The 20629-nt window shown below is 39.6% G+C and overlaps 1 protein-coding gene across 16 annotated transcripts in view; it reads right to left on the minus strand.

The window, feature by feature from the left end:
* The window catches only part of Zc3h14 (zinc finger CCCH-type containing 14), a 41405-nt gene that overhangs the window by 17642 nt on the left and 3134 nt on the right, over positions 1-20629 (minus strand). For 8 of the 16 annotated variants that reach the window (XM_085697819.2, XM_085697818.2, XM_085697812.2 and 5 more), the window contains exons 3-9: positions 16856-16970; positions 13624-13664; positions 12383-12578; positions 10418-10847; positions 9786-9946; positions 9263-9363; positions 5811-5966 (exon numbers count right to left, since the gene is read on the minus strand). In XM_085697819.2, the coding sequence (XP_085553945.1) occupies positions 5811-5966; positions 9263-9363; positions 9786-9946; positions 10418-10847; positions 12383-12578; positions 13624-13664; positions 16856-16970 (1200 nt within the window). Of the gene's footprint in view, positions 1-5810; positions 5982-9262; positions 9364-9785; positions 9947-10417; positions 10848-12382; positions 12579-13623; positions 13665-16855; positions 16971-19154; positions 19676-20629 lie in introns of those variants that run through there. The other 8 variants (XM_085697817.2, XM_085697810.2, XM_085697814.2 and 5 more) reach the window with 2 other exon arrangements.

Raw genomic sequence — 20629 nt, forward strand, 5'->3', positions numbered from 1 at the left:
ACTGAATTGTTTTATTGCACTTGTTTAAAAACAACAACAACACCACCACACACACACACAACAACCCCATCAACTGATGAGGAACGTATGGCTACCTGGACTTTAATACTGCCACTCAGTGTATGCTTAACTTCACATCAGTCAAGCTCATTATGCATTTTGTATTATGTTTTCAAATCCAGAAACAGAACCCCGCCTCCAGTATTATTTTCAATAGTTTTGATTCCTCTGGATCCTATTTCCAGATGAATTTTAGCATTCAAGTGGCTAATTTTTACAAAAAAAAGAGAGTAGGGAGTTTCCATGGAGACCAAGTTGAAATTATTTACTGACCTGGACAGTTGCTATTGTAAATATTCAGGCATCTGTACTGGCCTGCCCTTGGGGTCCCGATGGGATACATTATCAGCTGCAGCGACTGAGAGCATCTCCTGTGCACATTCACTATGTTCCCTTTTAAAGGCCTTGTCCAACTCCATCTCTTCTCTCCCCCTTCTGCCACTCTTGTCCCCAAGGACTGGTCTCTGTCTCCCCCCCCACCCCCCTCCCAATAAACCTCCTATGTGAGCCCTATACATGACATGTCTTCTCTTTGCAGCATTTTTAAATAAATTACACCAGTTACCTTACTGGCAATTAAGTTTTTCCAAATCATTTACGTGGAAAATCTTATAAAGCTGGATACAATCCTTATGAGGTATCCCAGTCCTAGAAAGTCAAATACATTTTCTTCCATCTGTAGACAATAGCTTTGAATCTTCAGATATGTGTGTTTCATTTGGAATACCCACAGAGGTTAGGAAATTACTAAGGAGCCATGGAGAGGAACTTTAAAAGAGGAAGAAGAGATAGAATGGACTACTATAAAGGATTAAAGTGAAATAAAAGAACAGGAAGGATTAACGTGGGATAAAGGAGCAGATGGCAAGGTAGAGAAGTATGGGAGAGATAAATGACAATAAAGACCTTTCAAAAAAGACACATGGAAATCTATATCACCATAGATGTTTCCTAGCTCAGAGTTAAAATGGAGTCACCTTGTTAACAAAGCAATGCTCCTACTCAACACCAGAGACTTAACAAAACTTGGTACCAGGAATGAGTTACTTCTTTTGGAGTTATTGGCCAGTAACATTACAAGTTAATGCTCTTAGCCCAGAATTTGATGGTAAGGTCCTATAGCTGAAGATACCACATTCTTGAGTCACAGGACATGATCAAATCAAGTTGGTTCACAACTCAAGTTTTATTCTTACTGGCTAGTTTTATACCATGCACCAAAGGAGAAAAGTAATCAATTATATATAAACTCTGGAAACTACAACAGTAATCAATGCCTGGCAAGACATGCCTACGGGTACAAACAACATGGGAGTAACCAATTACATTGCTACAGTGGTTGAGATACTGAGCCCAAATCAGTCCAAATTCCAGCATGGAGAGGGGAGGAACAAAATCCTACCTCTGGCAAAGGAAAGGCAGAGTCAGTTTTCTTTAAGAGTATAGCCCCCCAGTAAGGCTCCATCAGAAGATCACAAATCTAAGACTGTTTGGGGCAGCACAAATTGGTTTTGAAAAAGATTAAAACAAAAAAAAAAGAAAGACACACCCCCAAAATTATAGCCTTTGGTTTGCTAATCAAATAGCTACAGATCATAATCATAGAAAAAAGAGCTGGGTGATGGCAGCGCACACCTTTAAACGCAAACACTCAGGAGGCAGATGCAGGTGGAGCTCTGAGTTTAAGGTCGGCCTGGTCTACAGAGTTTCAGGACACTCAGGGACATAAGAGAATCCTTGTCTCAAAAGAGAGCTAACTCTTAGAGCAAACATATAAAACAATCATTATGTAAATATCATTATTTACCTATAAATTAATATAACTATTTAAATTTTAATTCAAATAGAAGACAGTGTACAAAACTATAAGGCTTTGAATTCTAATAGCATTTAAGATCACCTAGCTGACAGATACATGCAGATCAATGTTAAGAACAGCATGACCTCACTAAGAACTATTTGTAAACCAGCTCATTCACCAGGGCAGCAAGATAACATCAGGAGAGTGGCCTAACAGAGGTCACACAGAAACAAGGTACTTAACAACCTAGCAGATGACCCTTGAATTGCTTGTGGTACCCATGCCAGCTTTACATACAAAACTGAAAAAAATCTTCAGAGTCCCATGAAAAGGTCCATTAACAGAGAAACCTGAATATTTTAACACATTCTTTAAAATAATGGTGAAGTAGGTAAGATTATTGTTATACCTATTTACAGATTAGGAAATTAGGGCAAAGAAAGGTTTGTATCAGCTAGTAAAGGGCAAGGCTTGGATTTAGCACCCCAAAACTTTGCAATTACTATGTTACTGTACTTGTCTCTATGACCTGTTAAATGGAGCAAAAAGTTATAGAACTCCATGCAGTATACTGTTCTATGTATATATGCATGTACGTACATAAGCACACACAGAATACCACTCAAACATCAAATGTTTATAGATGTGAAACTGTCTATAATACCACATAATACAAAATTTTTCAGTGCTTACCTTCAAGCAGGGCAGTTGAGAAAAGTGGGTGTGAGTTTCCTTCCTCAGAGCACAACACTCCTCTTTAGTAACAATCTTCTAGTGCTTCCTGTCCAGTAGGACATATCAAGTACACAGGCGCCTACCTTATGAATGTTAATGACTTCCATTTTCTCAACTTTACATGGTGTGAAAGTAATATACACTCAGAATACACTGCGCTATGACTATATTCCTATTTTTAGGCTAGAGTTAAGTATAAGATAATCTCTTATAATGTTGGGCAGCTGAGGCATTAAGCCATGAGTTTTATGATGGTGTCTGATCACAACTGTAGGCAGTTAATGCTGTATACTTACAGTGTTACTACTCTATGCTACACTGAATAGAAACCCTGTATCAGATAATCAGATAACTCAACCAAAATTGAGTAACATTAAGTTATCTAAACAAGTTAAAAGAGAGCTACATATGTGGGCTGACTGACCTAAAGCCTCACGCAGACACCCTACCACTGATACGTAACTTCAGTACTTTAATTTTTCATTCTGAGACAGTCTTAAGTTGCCCAATGAAGCACTAAATTTGCATGCCTCCTACTTTAGCCTCAAGTATCTGGTATTACAAGCGTGCATCACCAAGCCTGCCATCTAGGCGAACTTTTTTTTTCCTTTCCCCTGAGACAGTGTTTCTCTGCGTAGCTCTGGAATCTGTCCTGGAACTCACTCTGTAGACCAGGCTGGCCTTGAACTCACAGAGATCCGCCTGCCTCTGCCTCATGAGTGTTGGACCACCCAGCACTCTAGACGAATTTATGACAAATATTTCCAAAAGACATAAGTTTAGCTGGGCACAGTGATGTACACCCTTAACCCCAGCACTAGTGAAGCAAAGACAGGTGGTATCTCTTAGAGTTCGAGGCCAGCCTGGTGTACACAGTGAGTTCCAGGACAGCCAGAGTTACACAGCGAGACCCTGTCTCAAAACAAGAAGATAAAGAAAAACAAGAATATGGGTTTATTGGAATAGAACCCATCACATATTTCAAAGTATTTGCATGTTCATTTACAGTTATTTCTTCTGGAGAGCCCATAAAGACAAAGCAAACTCTTAAACAGGAACACACCTCCAAATGTAGCACTGTGTGCACATTACTCACTGAGATACCAAAGAAAATATTAAAACCAATTAAATTAATAATACTTAGTACTAATAGTAATACTATCACTCTTAGATTACTATGCATAGCATCACAATGTATACATTAAGATATACAAGTATATATACTTAGTATATATACTCTAAAATGACCACTGATACTGTACAGTTAAAAAGTATGATCATTGATTTAAAGATGGGAATGAGGGACAGGATCATAACAGACAAGGTTTCAACAACCCCTGAGAGTAGAAAAAAGATGGGCAAATATTAACTACAGACATTAACACAAGGTCTCAAATGAACTTCCTGAGGAGTCTAGACTTCAAAACAGAACAATGACATAATTTTCATATACCTGCTGGAGAAAATGGATTTTTGGTGATGTAGTGGGGGGTGAGTATGAAGATGTGGAACTAGAAAAGAGACAGTGATACATGGGAAACAGGGTATCAAAGGGGAGAGATAGGGAGGGAGCCAACAAGGCCAGGAAAGGAGTTGGCGGAGAACTGGAGAGAAAAAAGGACAAGCAGGGGTTTTCAGTAGAGGAGCAGTGTGGTTTCTGTTCAAAAGAATAAGGAAGAAATGATGTAATTTTAATGTTAAAAATTTAAAGAGAATGAGAAAGGCGGCACAGATTTGGATATTGGCCATTATCCCAATAATCTAGGCAAGTCATAGCAGCTGATAGAGTAATAATTGCAGAGGTAATAAGAAGTGGGAATTGTACATATTTTCAAGACAGACAGAGCAAAACTGTGTTCCGGACATGCCAGCATAACTACTCATGAAATCACAGCACTGCTGCAGCTGCCTGCACAAGATTAATCCAATAACCATTCTTGACAGAAACAAGGAGTGGGTCACAAGCCCTGAACCCTAGCTGAAGAGCTACTGAGAAGATAATGGTTTCTGAGGGAGATTTGCCAGATTATGACCCCTGGTATATAGGTTGACAACCTTTCAGTAGATAATCTGACACCTATTAGTATACGGGCAGCACAAATTAGAACTAGTGGGCTATTTAAAACAAAAAAAAAACAAACAAAAAGACAAAGTTGGGAGTGGAATATGGGAGACATGGGGAAAAGATTAAATACAATAAAAAATTCAGTGTATGCATCTCTGAAAATATATTTAAGAAAATGTTCAGGAAAGACACTGAAGATACCGATGCCCCTTTACTTACGATCTAAATAGAAAAAGTGATAAAAGAAACACACTTCAGTGTCTTCTTTTGTAAATGGAAAGAACAGGTATGGAAGTAACAGAGAAGCAAGCACACCCAAAGGACCATTAACACAGCTGTCTGAAGATCTAATAATGGCGTCAGTACTGAGCAATAAAGATGGGACAGAGTGGGGAGACATACCAAGTCACACAATAGAGCTGCACTTTGGTATGTAGAAGCTTGGGTAGAAAGAAGGTGGGAAAAAAAAAGGAGGCAGCAGAACTGAAAATGAACAAAGAGGTCCAACAATTAGTGAACGCTACTGTTTCCAAGGCATCAGGCATCGAAGCCAAACCAGTGCCAGCAGGACAAACAGGAAAAGACACTGCGACAGGATGCTAGGAGGGAAGTTTCAAGGAAACTTGAGATTTTAAGTTGGAGGAATAGGAGTAGGGACAGCAGACAGATAAAGAGAAGCTAGAGAGATGGTTCAGAGGTGAAGGCACTGTGTAACCAGGTAACTAGAGCTGGAACCGCAAAACCCACATGGTGGAAGGAGAGAACCAACCCCATAGGTTCTAATGGACCTTTACAAGCATGCACTTCCAGACACCTACACATTAAACAAACTCTAAACAAAAAGATTGGGCATAGATATTAATGAATCTTTAAGTAGGATTATTCTAATCCTGAGAAAAATCTTTAATGATTAAGGCTGGGGATACAGTCAAGGCAGTTCACCAACAATCTCTCTACTTTTGAGAACATTCAGTTTTTCATTATAAAAACTTTAAAGTGTCTGAAAAGCATTGAGTTCTCTACAAGATCTCATTCTTTGTGTACACAATTTGTCACTTTCTTCATAATGTAACTAATATTCCATAAAAACTTATTTGAAAATATTTAGTATCCTAAGGATAAAGTGTAAATAAAATGGTTAACTCTTACCTTGAATTTTTTCTGTAGCATCTCCTTTTGCTTCCTCCTCTTTAACAGGAGGACTTATTCTGGGGGCCCTGCTTTGCCCCTGGACCACTTCCGCTAGCAATTCTTCTTGAGAAGTTCGAGTTCTGGGAGCAACTGGAAGTGTCTGTTTCTGTGGAACTTCACATAAAAACCCTGGGTTTAGATCAGTTATGGAGTTCAGAACAAAGAAACTAGTTTTTCTTATAATATTCCCAAGAAAGACATTCAAGTTATTTGCCTTGCTTCTATGTAAACAGCATCTAAAGCTTCAATCTCAGCACTAAAGAGGTCGAGGCAATGGATCTACAATGAGTTCTGGGCCAGACTGAACTACATATAGTAAAAGCCTGCTTCAAAAACCCAAAACAAAAACAATTTATCATGTATGTCATCATTTTAAACCACATGCAGTGATAGGGTCTTACAGTGATTTCAAACTGTAACATAAATAAGTAAAGAATGTTTTAATGCCATTTTTTAAAAATTCTTTTGCGACAAGGTCTCACTATAGACCAGAAAATGAAATGAAAATGAAATTTATGCCCTGGCAATGCATGGTCAGCCCATATATGACGGTTCTGTTGAACTTGTCCATACTGGGTTTCATAGGCTAAGTTGATGAGGACAATTAAGCCTCTTCCTAAAGAGGGCACCAGATCTTATTACAGATGGCTGTGAGCCACCATGTGGATGCTGGCAATTGAACTCAGGACCTTTGGAAGAGCAGGCAGTGCTCTTAACCGCTGAGCTATCAGGCTGGTCTCTAATTCACTAAATTGAAAATGATCTTAATCTCTTGCCTCTATTTCCCATGTGCTAGGATTACAGGCATGCACAACTAGGCTTGATGTTATTTCTTAAAATGTGGGAATCTCCAACTACTTTCTAAATTTCCTTTTGAGAATTATGTGTTTTGCTAACGTGTATGTATGCATACCTATGTGCAGGCCTGGAGCCTGTGTGGAGGTCAGAAGAGTTATGGAAGGTTCTGAGCAACAAAATAGGTACTGGGATTAAACCCAGATCCTCTGAAAGAGCAGCCAGTGCTGAATCATCTCTACAGCCCAATAGTCTACTTTTGAAATAGTTGGAGAGACAGCTGTTAAGAGCACTGGCTGTGATCTAGAAGAAACTGTTAGTAATAAATTTACGCTATAAAGGATCTACTAAACTTGCTTGGGTAGTAAGCGGCACAAAGGAGCTCAAGGAGAGGGACCACCAACGTAACTCAAAACTTAGTGTACTGACTAGACTTGTTACAAGCTGTGGAAAGGATAATTTTGAACTTGTAACATAATTAAGATTTAGGTTTGCTGAGAAATGTTTCTATTATCGTTTTAGTGAACAATTTGTTCACTAAGATCCTGGTGTGGTGGCACATAGCTTTAATCCCAGAACTTGGGAGACAGAGACAGGCAGATCTCTGCTGGGTTCCAGGTCAGCCTGGTCTACATAATGAATTCCCGGACAGTCCGAGCTACATAATAGAAATCTGTTTCAAATGAAACAAAACAAACAAAAAACTTCTCCCCAAAAGATTTGTTCACTAATATGCTTTCAGTTACCTCTATTTCCAAAACAAAAGGAAATCACCTTAATTTACAAGCTGTCCTTAGGCTCATCCCCATTTCAAAGAACAGGTCTCTAAAGGCAAGCACTGGGCACTGAGTAACATTCCTCATTAAGCCGCAGACTGCCATCAAACCCTGGTTCTTTCCAGGAAAAGTTTAATTCTGCCATGGGGTAGAATGACCCTCAATAACTACTATGGGAGAATGGGACACAGACACAAAACACTGATATAGTTAAGTAACTGTGACAATACTTTTGCTGTGTAAATTTCCCATTTGTCTAAATGGCCAGACTTGTATGCAGCCTGTCTAAATTGTTCAAAGTGTGACTTAGAGGCGGGAACTGATGAGATTTAAGGATGACAGCACACATAGAGCGCATAAGCCTAAGGCATAGCTATAAAGCTAGTAAAATGTTGTTTAAAGCTGGTCCCATTTTGTGCATTAGCCAGAAACAATGCAGACCTCCTATATTCACACTTGAGTATCTGGCATGGTTCCTCAGTAGGAAGGAATATTAATTTCTTTAACAGATGCTCTCTCTCTTTTTTTCCTTTCTTTTGGTTTTTTTGAGACAAAATTTCTCTGTAGATTTGGTGCCTGTCTTGAAACTAGCTCTTGTAGACCAGGCTGGCCTCGAAGTCAGAGATTCTCCTGCCTCTGCCTCCTGAGTGCTGGGATTAAAGGCCTGCACCACCACCGCCTGGCTCAGACAGCTGCTCTTTCAAAGGACTAGGGTTGGATTCCCAACACCCAAAAGGTGGCTCACAACCATCAGTAACTCTAGCTCTAGGGGATCCAATGAGCCTTTATGGACTCTATGCAAGCAAAATACTCAAAAATGTGAAAAAAAAAGTGTACAAAGCAAGGAATTTCAAGGTCATGGAAATTCTCTAAATCCTTATTCTAAGCAATTGTCACTGCTCTCCCAGTAGAATGTAAAGGCAGACTATTGGAGCACACGCTCGTCTTCCCCTGACCACCCCAAATCTATTTAATGCCGTATGCTCAAGTTTAAATGAGGGATGAGGAGAAGCAGAAGGTGAGTACCAAGAATTGTTTACTTCGCTTCAAGAAAGGGTCAGGAGTGACAAAGGGCAAGTAGAAGAAAACTGTAAGAACGTCCACCAAATTTCACATAAAAACTTGCATTTCTATTACAAAATTCTCCACTAGCTTCAGCAGATGAACAAGTCTGGAATGCAGCAGCAGCACAGAACATTACTGACTGCCTTGCATTTTAGAATGAATCTTCTGTAAGGAAGTTTTGTTATAAATAAACACTTGACACCAAGTATGTGACCCCAAATGACTTTAGTGCTTCTGTTATAATTGGGGTAAAAACTATCAATTCTCTGTTTTACATTCTATTACAAGGTCCCATTAAGGGAAAAGAGACTGGTCTATTTATACAGTAGTTTTAAAGAAATTCCTTGCTTGGGTCTGGGAGTGTGGTTCAGTGGAACAGGGCTTTCCAAGCATATGAGTTCAATCTGCTGCATGGCAAGAGTACATAAAAAATTTCTCTAGTTTCAGCAACTTGTTATTGTCCAATTTTGTTCTTTTCTACAACAGCACATACATACTATGAGCTAAATGTTAATATGAAAGCCATGAACTTTCTCAAAATTCCCTGCATAATTCGTGGGTATTATCTAGTTGCATATGCATATGAGAACAGAGCTCCAAGAGAGAACTCCTCTGACAGCCTCTCCAACTGCTGAAACCCTAAAGCCATTTTCTGGAAGACTTTCCTTCTGGCCTTTGTATCTGGCAGGAACCTTTACTTTAAACATCAAGACAAGCATGCTCAGTTTAAGGAAGCAATCTCTTACTGGTAAAAACATACTACATTGAAATTACCTGCAGAATAGTTAGTTGTTTTTGTTACAGACTCTTGAGCTTCAGAGATAGCCTTCAAAATTAGATTCTTGTTAGCTTGTTTAGAAGGTGGAAGAGAAGGTCTAAAAGAGTTTTAAGAAAAGGTATTTTTATAATGTTTTAAATTTCAGTTCTTTACATGCTAACCTTCTATTATGCTGTTGCTATATAGCCTTCTGTTTTAAACACAGTATAGTTTCTAGAACATGTCAATTAGATTGGAACCCTAAAGCTTTTTAAAAAAATGACGCCATATTAACATTTTCTCCCTCATTAATTTCTAGTCTTTCCAATTCTCTCCAATTTTAAGCAAGTCATTTATCATTAATAGTTGTATCTCTCAAAACCCAAGTGATGCTGTAAGACACTTACTGCCAGGGCACCTATCTAGCTAGCATTAGCATGCAGTCCCCAGGTTTCTTTCCCAACACTGCCCAAGAAGCAAACAAAAACTCTGCAGCCACATCAAGCAGTTGAAGATTAATTTACAGCTATACCCAGGTACCTCCTCTCAGGCTTTGCGGGCACCGACACACTGCTGGACAAACTTCCTATCCGGGAGCCATAATCCTCATCTTCCTCCTCCTCTTCTCCATCATGACTGAATCTTTTTACTTTTACAACTGAACTTACCACAGGCAACTTTCTCTTCCGAAAGTTTTCATCCTATAATGAGATACATTTAAGCTTATCTTGCAGTGAAAACAAAGTTCTATCACAAAAATATTTGTTTTCATTTTAAGATGACTTTAAGACTTGAAAGGGCTGGGTTTCTTGTAAAACAAAGGAAATTATCTCCTCGAATAGCTAACTCAAAAGAACTTTCAATTTATTTTATAATGGTTACACACAGCACTGTTAGATAAACTATTCAAAGTGAGTTATTTGGTTGCTTAAGTCTAAAATGGGCATATCTGCATAGATATCAGAAAGATAAAAAGAGTAAAACTAACTCAAATTGCTAAAATTACAAGGCACATGTTCATGACATAAAAATCCCTATACAAAGCCAGTCCAAGAGAGGACACTATTTAAAATAAACATACAATGTGTTTAGTTGCTGAGGTTACATCTGGAATCAACAACTGTCAGTTTCTAGCCTGGTTAAGCTAAAATATATATAAAATCTATACAAACCTCAATACTCATTTTATCCAAGTTGTTTCTGAAGAAGGGGCTGTAAGTGTCGTCCACGCTGCTAAGCACTTCTGATTCACACAGACGTCCTGCTTCGTACACCTGGCTGCTCTGTACATCAAGTTGCTTGGCAGCATGAGTACTATTTTGCTGCTGCTGAAGTTGCAGCCTGTTTATATGAGTGCTAGTGTCTGCATTTCTACTTGCAGGTGGTCGATAAATTTCAATAGAAGGGCGAGAAGAACCATACGTAAGTGTCACTGTAGGTTTTTTCTGAGATAAGGGATTCTCCTGCACAAAATTGAGGTCTTCATCAATAAGATCATCTGGTTCTGGCTTGATATCAATCACATCTTCAGAGGGTGCTGGCTCCCTCAGAGGTTTTACTGTTGACATTAGCCGGGTTGAAGCTCCATCATCATAAGAATGTCTAGTAAGACAAAATAAAGCAAAGCATTACAACAAAACAAAAGCATTTTTATTCTGAAAACTTCAAAGAATTCTTACTCAAAAAAATTTTAATGAGGAAAGTATGGAAGGTTTTTTAATATTCAAACTGTTTTCAAATAATATTCATTCATTAACTTTTCTTTTATTCTTTTTTTGAGACAGTGTCTTACTATGTAGCTCTGGCTGGCTCAAGATCCATACATCTGCCTCTACCTCCCAAGTGCTGGGACTAAAGGCTTGTACCAGGGCTGGAGGGATAGCTCAGGGATTCTGAGAACTCTTGTAGATGATCCAGGTTTGATTCCCAACACTCACACTGCAACTATCAGCTATGTGTAACTCCAGTTCCAGCGGCTCCAAAGCCCTCTGAAGAACTCCACAGGTGCTTCAAGAGCATGGTACACAGACATACACACAGGCAAAATACCAAACAACAAAAAAATCAAATAAAAAAAATTAAATGCTTAAACCACCATTCCTAGCCCTCATACTTTAAACTTTTATTTATTACACTTAAAATAAAAAAAAATCATATTCTGGTCACCATTAGTTGTAACATGAGGGCCAGCTTGTTGGGGTTTCCATCCCTCCAAGTACCCCAACAGCTGGCAAGCAACAAAGAAAATCACACATAAGACTCCATAAGGTTATAAACTGATTGGACCATTAGGTCAGGCTACTTATTAGTTCTTATGACTTATCTTAACCCATTATTCTGATCTATGTTAGCCACACGGGCTCAGTACCTTTCTCAATGTGACAGCTTACATGTTGCCTCTTCGGTGGTCTGCACAGGAGTGACAGAGGAACCTCCCTGCTTCCCAGAATTCTCCTGTTCTCATTGCATCACCTCTACTTCCTGTCTGGTTTTCCCGCCTATACTGCCTGCCTGGCCAATCAGCGTTTTATTAAAATATGATTGACAGAATACAGATAATTCTCCCACACCAATTAGTTTATTCAAAAACTTGTTCACGATCTGTTATGGTCTGCTCTGGCGAGACGGCCAGAGCACTATCTGATTTTCCAGTGGACCTGGGTTCCATTCCCAGCACCCACACTGGCTTACAACCATCTGTAATTCCAGTGCAAGGGGATCCAATGCCTTCTTCTGGCCTCAAGAGGCACCAGGCATGCATAGGGTTCACTGACATATATACACATGTGTTAAATACTAGATCCCTAGTTCACTATGCTACTTTAAAGGCTATGGATCCTTTTAAGACTCAGGGCCCAATTGGTCAATATAGGTCATGAGTGTCTAAGAACAGACTTTTGCTGAACTCTATCATGCTTCCATAGCTGTGAGGAACTGAAGCCTTCTGAACTCTGAGCCAAATACAACATGTTCCAAATACAAGATTTTGTAACAGCAACAAATGACAAGAAAAGTAATTTATGTGTGATCATTTCACTATCTCCAAAAATTGCTGAAATGGAATGAATGGACATAATAACTAACGTTAAGTGTCACATTCACACGCCTATCTGACCACGGCAGACATGGGACTTTACCTGACATTAGTGGATTTCTGCTCCTGTGAACTTGTAGAAACTCTGGAATCTCTTTTTTCAGGCCTAGAGCTGGAAACAGCAAGGGGAGGGACTGCAGCTTCGTGCCGTCTCTCATCTCCTCGACTAAAGCTGCTCTTGTTTGAAGGCACATTACTATCAAAGATGCTGGTGTCTGAAGACTTGAGACTAGAGGGCTCTGGAAAGAAAAATGCATGACCTTGGTAATCTTTTTCTTATCTTTCCTTCCTCTCATCACCAATTCAAAAGCAATAATGTAGAAAAGATTTTTTTAAAGTAATAACTTCAAAGTATTTTTTGTTTTGTTTTGTTTTTTCCTAGGGTTTCTCTGTATAAATGCTCTAGCTGTACTGGAACTCACTTTGTAGACCAGGCTGGTCTTAAACTCAGAGATCCACCTAACTCTGTCCCAAAAGGACCACCGTTCAGCTGTTTTCTTTTTTTTTCAAACAAAACAGATCTCATGAAGTTCAAGGTAACTGGATATACCACCAAAGATGACTTTGAAGTTCCCATTCTCCTGCTCCTATCTCTGGAGTATGAGCAATTCTGGGCATGTGTTACTATGGCTGTTTTCTTCAGTGCCAGAAACTGAACTCAGGGATCTTGTGTGCTAGGCAGGCACTCTACCAACTGAGCTACATTTCTAGTTCCTCAACGTGGTAGTTTAAAAAGCAGTTGGTGTTTATTAAGAGATTTTAAGCACTAGGGGATAACAGACAGCTGAAAATGTGGGGGATGGGGTCCTTAAAGGAGAACTGCCACAATAAGTAACATTTATCATTACCACCACTACTACTAATTTATTATTACTATTTTGCAAGAGGATCCACATGTTTTAAGTACTAGGATAATATTTGTGTTTTCTCATCTCATTCCAGATTACTTTTAGTTGTTGAATAGCATTCCTATACATCATAATATTTATCTGATTTATTAAATGACTGTAGATATTAGACCTTCAGATAACTTTCAATTATAAAGTAGTGAGGTCTCTTAAAGGTTAAGGTTTGGGCACATTTATAATTACTTCCTTTCAATACATAGTGCAGTCTTGTCCACTACTGCCGAATCACAGTAAGTTTAATGTTCTTACAATTCAAATGAACCACACCTCTTAAACTGACTGATATTCTTCCAAGAGCAGCATAAATAACTTTAAAAAGGATCACATGTTATAACAAGCAAAAATTTTAAAAGGCTCTCAATTTTAGAAATCTTACCAGTTGTAACAGAGCGAAGTTTATCTAAAACACCATGGAGCCTAAAAAGACAAAAAACAAAGCCTCCCTTAATAAAAATTTTAATTGCCACTCTAAATCTGACATTATATTCAGGTTAGCTCTTTTAAGGCATTTAATAATACTGAACAGGACTTTCCAACTGCACATTATTTTTTTCTTTAAAAGGCCTTACAATAGGAGTGGGGAGGGGCTGGCGAGATGGCCCAGCAGTTAAGAGCACTGGCTGCTCTTCCAGAAGACCCAGGTTCAATCCGCAGCTCCCACATGGCAGCTTACAACTGTCTGTAACTCCAGTTCCTGGGGATCTGATACCTTCATACCAATGCACATAAAGTAAAGTTAAATAAACTATTAAAAAAAAATAGGGGTGGGGAGGCAGCTCAGAAGCAGAGCAGCTTCTGCAAGTCCTAGAAATTTGATCTCTAGCAGTATACACACCATTCAAGCACTCTAATATCACTGATACACACCTACAACTCTCTTTTTTACTTCTTGAGACAGGGTCTAAGTTGCCTAGGCTGGCCTTGAGCCCATGAACCTCCCTACTTCAGTCTCCCAGGTAGCTAGGATTAAATGGCATCAGTAGAACCAGAACAGAATGTTAAGAACACACACAAAGCCCTGGGTTCAATCCCCAGCACCAAAGAAAAAAAGACAAAGACATCATCTGAGAAGTCTTGATTAAAAAAAAAAAAATCACCTTGTTTTCTAAGGACTAAAGACCAATACAGCTAACAGTATCCCAAACATAGAATACTGCTTGCCACAACTGTTTTAGTTGTGCGTGTGTGCGTGCATTTGTGTGTGTCTCACACACTCGCCCTCCTTTCTCACCCCTCTCCACAGGGTTAAACTAAGGACCATGTTCCAGTAAGCACATGTTCTACCACTGAATTATAAACACCCTAATCCAGTGGTTAATATTTGAACTATTGGAGGCTGGAGAGATGGCTCAGAGGTTAAGAGCATTGCCTGCTCTTCCAAAGGTTCTGAGTTCAATTCCCAGCAACCACATGGTGGCTCACAACCATCTGTAATGCGGTCTGGTGCCCTCTTCTGGCCTGCAGGCATACACACAGACAGAATATTGCATGCATAATAAATAAATAAATATTTAAAAAATAAAAGAAAAAGATGACCTCCCCCCCAAAATATTTAAATTATTTACATGGCTTCTTGAACAATGTAATTCTGAGAGGCTAAAAAAGCTACTGAAGAATTTTAAAATATGCTACCCCATTTTACTCTATTATTTTCAAAATTAAGCACACAGGCCACAACCTTGCTGTAACACACTCATCTTAATAGTTTTATAGAAGACATTTTTGCATAGCTATCCTTTCAACATCCTCTCATAGACACCAGAAGTCTCCTACTGTTCCATTTAGAATCCCTTCACATACCAGTTTCCTCATGAACACAATTATTTGAGGATTCCAAAAAAAATTAGAATGAGGACAAAAAAAAAAAGAGGAAGACCTTAGTGTAAAGTTAAAAAAACTGACAGCAAAAATAAAAAAGCACAAGAGAAGGGCTGGGCAGGCCGGGTGCAGGTCCTCAAGTTGATTCCCAGAGCCATGTAAAAGCTGGGTGTTGAAAGCCACCAGCACTTCAAGTAAGGCAGAGACGGGGTGCTTGGGATAAACTTTCTAGGTAGACTAAAAGTAACTAACTGTTGAGCTCTGGGTTTAGTGAGAGACCCTGTCTCAATAACTAAAGTAGAGAGTGACCCAGTGAGACACCCAACATCAAATTCAGGCCTACAAATGCACGCATGCACACACAAACACACACGCACATCCATGTGTATCTACATAGGTAAACAAACATGAACAAAAACCAATTAAAAATCAGGATAGTCTGTTTAACATTAGTGAACTGATGAAAGTGAAGTACCAACTAAAGAGAAGACACAATTCCTTGCATGAGTGCATGTGAACTGTTGTTGGAGCAAGATGAGAACAGATTTTAAGTTAATGGTATATTATGAAATCTGTCTTAAACATTCCATTAAGTCATCTAAGAAAGAACCTATGAGGCCAGTCTTCCAGCTTAGCTCAGATGGACTACAAACCCCAAGTGATCTAAAGGTTTAGTCAAAGATTAGGTTACAACAATACTTATGAAACAAACTCCGGAACTACTGATGACTTTAAAGAAAGAAGTATTCACAGTCACAGTACAATTCCCTCAGTTGAGAACACCATGAACATTGAGAGGGTATATATACATAATGAAGCAGTGTGTTAAACACGTAAGGATTACTGTACTCTTAATAACGCGCTCCAAGCTATGCAATATAAAGCAGAAAATTCTGCACAGATTTTCAAAATAGTGTTGCTGTAAGAGCCATAAGGCATACAGCTGCCAAAACACTGTGAAGATACTCTTTCCCTAAGAGTCAGGATGTGAACAGGCACCGTTTCCCTTAGTGCTTCCTACTCAAATTAAGTAGGCTAAGTGCTCACTCAGTTTTGCTCCATCATCAGCTTCACTGTAGCTGATGGGTCTTAAGTCAGTGGGTCTTCTTATGAGTATCTCCTACATGTCCTCAGACAAGCATTAATTATCCTTTCCCATTCTTGCTCTACCTTAAGCCTGATAACTGAAGCTGGGCTTCTTAAACTGAATCCTATGCTTATTCTCAACTAAGGGAGCATGTAGTTTGATAAAGGGTAGTTCAAATCATAAATATTGTATATGAAAAAATAAGTTGCTTATTTGAAATTTCAAACTGTAAAGATGACCGAGATGTTTTTCAAATGAGGACATGTATGTGTCAGGAATAGTCAGCTTAAAACAAAAAGGAAACAAAAACAAAAGGAAAAAGGTTATTCCCATGAAAGCCAAAAGGAAGCCTAGCTCAAAATGCAGAGCTCACTGCTTGTAAGTGGTTGTGCTGGGGAGTGTGGGGAGGGGGTGACGGGAGGGGATGATGACGTGTAGAAGGCAATAATACAAACACAGCAGCAAGGGCTCCTTTGGTGCAGGCATATCTGTAAACACTGATGCACCAGCAAAGTTATCCTCACAAGTACGGAGAGCAGGTGACTTACTACTCCACTGACAGATGGAGAAACCTCCAGAGGCTTGTGCTGCCCAGCCCACAGAATGCCTCTCCACAGTGAACCTTACAAGACTGCGGAGAACTCCTCCTATACAGAACACCAACTCTGACTTTGCTCTGAGGCACAGATATTCAGAAACATACCATACGGTGAATCGAATTGTGTTGTTCCCTAGAAACAGGGACAGGTCCTCTGTCATTTGGTCCTGACTTTTCTTGTTGGCCACCATCACCATAATGTAATCGGGAAGTTCTTCATCTAGTTAAAAGGAAAAGTATACCAAACTTTTAAGTGTTTCCTCAATATTTGTTTTTTTGCTCAAAATCAATGTGCTTAAAAACAGAGAAGCAGCCTTGAGAACTGGCACCTCACTCTAACATAGGCTCGACAAGGAAGCTCAGCTCCCAATTTCCCCCTTTATGCCAAAAGTACTTCCATATTAGAAGGCCAGGAATTGGAGGAAACTGCATTTCTAGTGATAAAATTAGGCATCCTGGGTCACAGAATCAATTGAGAGAATGCACCAGTTTTTGTAAGAAGTCTTCTCGATGCTCATCAACTTTAGACACCTTTAGAAGGTACAATCATTATCCCCAGTAACTGCACTGTTTAGTTTTCTGTGCTTACACAGTACTTCACCAGAGAATATTCTTCTGCTTAGTAAAAGGAGGCTTCAATTACTCCATGTAATAAACTTCAAGCAACATCACACACACTAAAGCTACACAGAACTTGATAGTATGTACAATGCCAAGAGTTCAATTGTTAATATCAAAGAAGGAAAAAAAGCTAAAAGGCAACTCAACTTTTCTTCCGGACAGTGGCAACCCTACATGACGGCCGGTAAAAAGCCCGACACTTCAATAAAGAAGCAGAGTGATGAGGAAATGAATTTCTTTCTGAGAAAAGTAGGTGTCTATCTGCCCCATCCCAGATGTTTGGCCCATGAGAGGGTCAGGATTCTTTTCCCTCTGCCCTCTCAAATACTGAGATTACTAACATACACCTCGACATCCAGCTTCAAACATGTCTTTATTGAATTTTCCTAATGACGAAAAAACTCATAATTTCCACGTAAACAGAAAGGAAGGTTCATCTGCCAGACACCTGTTTCAAAGGAAAACATCTAGGGGTTGAAGAGATGGCTCAAATGTTAAGAGCACTGGCTGCTCTTCAGAGAACCCAGGTTCAATTCCCAGCACCCACACAGCAGCTCACAACTGTCTGTAACTTCACTTTCGGGGGGGGGGTCCAACACTCTCACACAGACACACATGCAAGCAAAACATCAATGCATACAAAATAATAAATAAATCATTAAAAAGAAAGAAAACATCCAAACTCCAGTATAGAAGTAGGACAAAAGAGAAGGCAATACTTCATGGAAGCATGCAATAAAGAAGGAAATGTAAATAAAGTGACCAAGTACCAAAAAAGCTCCCATTGTAATTGTAATAAATAAACTAATCTTTATTTATATAACATACCTACTATGATCCAATACTAATAACTCAGAAAGTGTGAACAGAGAGGACTGCTAAGACATTTGGGCAGACAAGCTATTTTTCCTTTCACAGTGCCAATGAAATGACTCTCATTGTATCAACTTGTATTTTCTTAAAGTTCACAAGATCAGTGGCTGTCTTGGTATAGAATGGGAACCAAAAAATGGAATAAGTCAGGTTACAAAGCCAAGGGAACTACTGAAAATTTGGAAAGAGAGAAGACTTAATGAGTATATATATTTTTTAAGTGGTGCTTGGATTCAAGCATGGGAGCTTGCACACAGTGTTAGACAGAGTCTCCAATGAGCTATACCCAGTCGAGTAGACTTGACTGGTGATGTTTTGGGTATTTACACATTAAAACATGGCAAATATACTAATAAAAACACATGTACTTCAAATATGTGCAATTTAAACTATCAATTATTTCTCAGCAAAGCCTTTAGAATTCACATATTGTATTCTGAGTAGACAATACAATGGAAATTAAGAACCTAATGCAAAATTAGCATGTGACCATAAACTATTTATTCTTTGACAGTCCAGATAGACCTCTGAAATACATCTTGAATTAGCATACTGGAAACAGAGGGCAGCAGTAAAAGCTAAGAAGGTTTAGAGAAGCTCTGCTCTGGAGTGGGAATAAGAACTGGACTGCCGCTTCTTGAAAACACTAAATAACGGATGACACTGATTCAGCAGGGGGGCGGGAAGACACGGAGGCCATGGTGGCTTGTGCAGAGGATTCGGTAGTGGTCTTAGGGGCCGCAGTCAGGGTCGAGGCCACGTGGCTCGCGAAGGTAAAGCCGAAGACAAGGAGTCTTCACCAAGCTGCGCCACCTGGTTAAGGATATGAAGATCAAGTCCCTAGAGATCTACCTGTTCTCCTTGGCCATTAAGAAATCTGAGATTATTGATTTTTTTCCTGGGAGAGTACCTAAAAAGGATGAGGTTCTGAAGATCACGCCAGTAAGAAGCAGACAAGGTTCAAGGCTTTTGTTGTTATTGGGGACTGCAATGAGCACGTTGGTGCTAAGTGTTCCACGAAGGTAGATCTGAGGAGTCCATCATCTTGGCCAAGCTTTCCATTGTTCCAGTATGGAGAGGCTACTGGGGGAACAAGACTGGCAAGCCCCACACTGTGCCTTGCAAAGTGACAGGCCGCTGTGGCTCTGTGCTGGTGCGTCTCATCCTTGCCCCCAGAGGCACTGCCATAGCCTCTGCTCCTGTGTCCAAGAAGCTACTGATGATGGCTGGTATTGATGCCTACTACACATCAGCCAGGGGCTGAACTGGCACCTTGGGTAACTTTGCCAAGGCCAACTTTAATGCCATCTTTAAGACCTACAGCTACCCAACACCCAACCTCTGGAAAGAGATTGTATTCACCAAGTCTCCTTATTAGGAATCACTGACCAACATGTGAAAACCCACACCAGAGTCTGTTCAGAGGATCCAAGCTCCAGCTATGGCTACCACATTAGGGTTTTTATACAAGAAAAATAAAAAGTGAATTAAGTCTGTTAAAAAAAAAACAGAAAAACAAAAACGAACAAACAAACAAAAGAACAATGGACTGTCAAATGCTGCAGCACTGAGCTGCTCCACATAAGCAGGTGAGACCCCTATTTGCTTTAAAGAACAGTGATTCTTCTTTGGACCCCATCCAATACTTTGAAAAACAAGTACTCAAAAAATTATTGAAGAACTGTCTTCATAACCTTCCAGAGCTCTGTAAAGAAACGTGAGAAGCTGGGGCTAGTAGTGGTGTGTGACTGCAGCCCCAGTACCCAGAGACGGAATCAGGAGGATCAGTTGGAGGCTGGTACAAGCTATATAATGAGTGGCAAGCCAGCATGAGCTAGCTACACAGTATGAGGCTCAACCTTAAAAAAAAACAAAAGCCACCCTGTTCCACACAGTGAGGTATAGCCAACTTCAAATAATAAGGTAACTAACTGCAAACATTAAAAAGACCATGCTTTATTTCAAAGAATTGGAAGATGATATCTGTTAACTGATAGTCAGTAAACACCAGGCCCTCTGCTAAAATCCATCATGAACTAGTTAGCTTTAAGGAATTTCCAATTTGGGGGAAGGATGGTATTAAGAGTTTATGGGAACCTAGGGTCAAGTAAAGGGGAAAGAGGGAAGGGCAGGACCATCCATCCTTCCCTAACAGAAGCACCAAGGATCCCCAAACCTGAGCCCCTGATCCTCGGGCTGCTACTGACAGGCTCTGGTGCAGCGCTCTCCCAGAGCAATACCACCCCAATTCCACCTGTATTTTCAGAAACAAATGCCACTATAAGGTAATGTTTTTAAAAAACAAACAAAAAAAAATTGGCTTAGAATTTCTGGCAAGTGACAGGAATGAATCTGCCTCAATGAACAGGTGCTTATGTCTCACAC

Source organism: Myodes glareolus, chromosome 11 (assembly GCF_982192425.1).
Source record: "Myodes glareolus chromosome 11, mMyoGla1.1, whole genome shotgun sequence".
Taxonomy (NCBI): Eukaryota; Metazoa; Chordata; class Mammalia; order Rodentia; family Cricetidae; genus Myodes; species Myodes glareolus.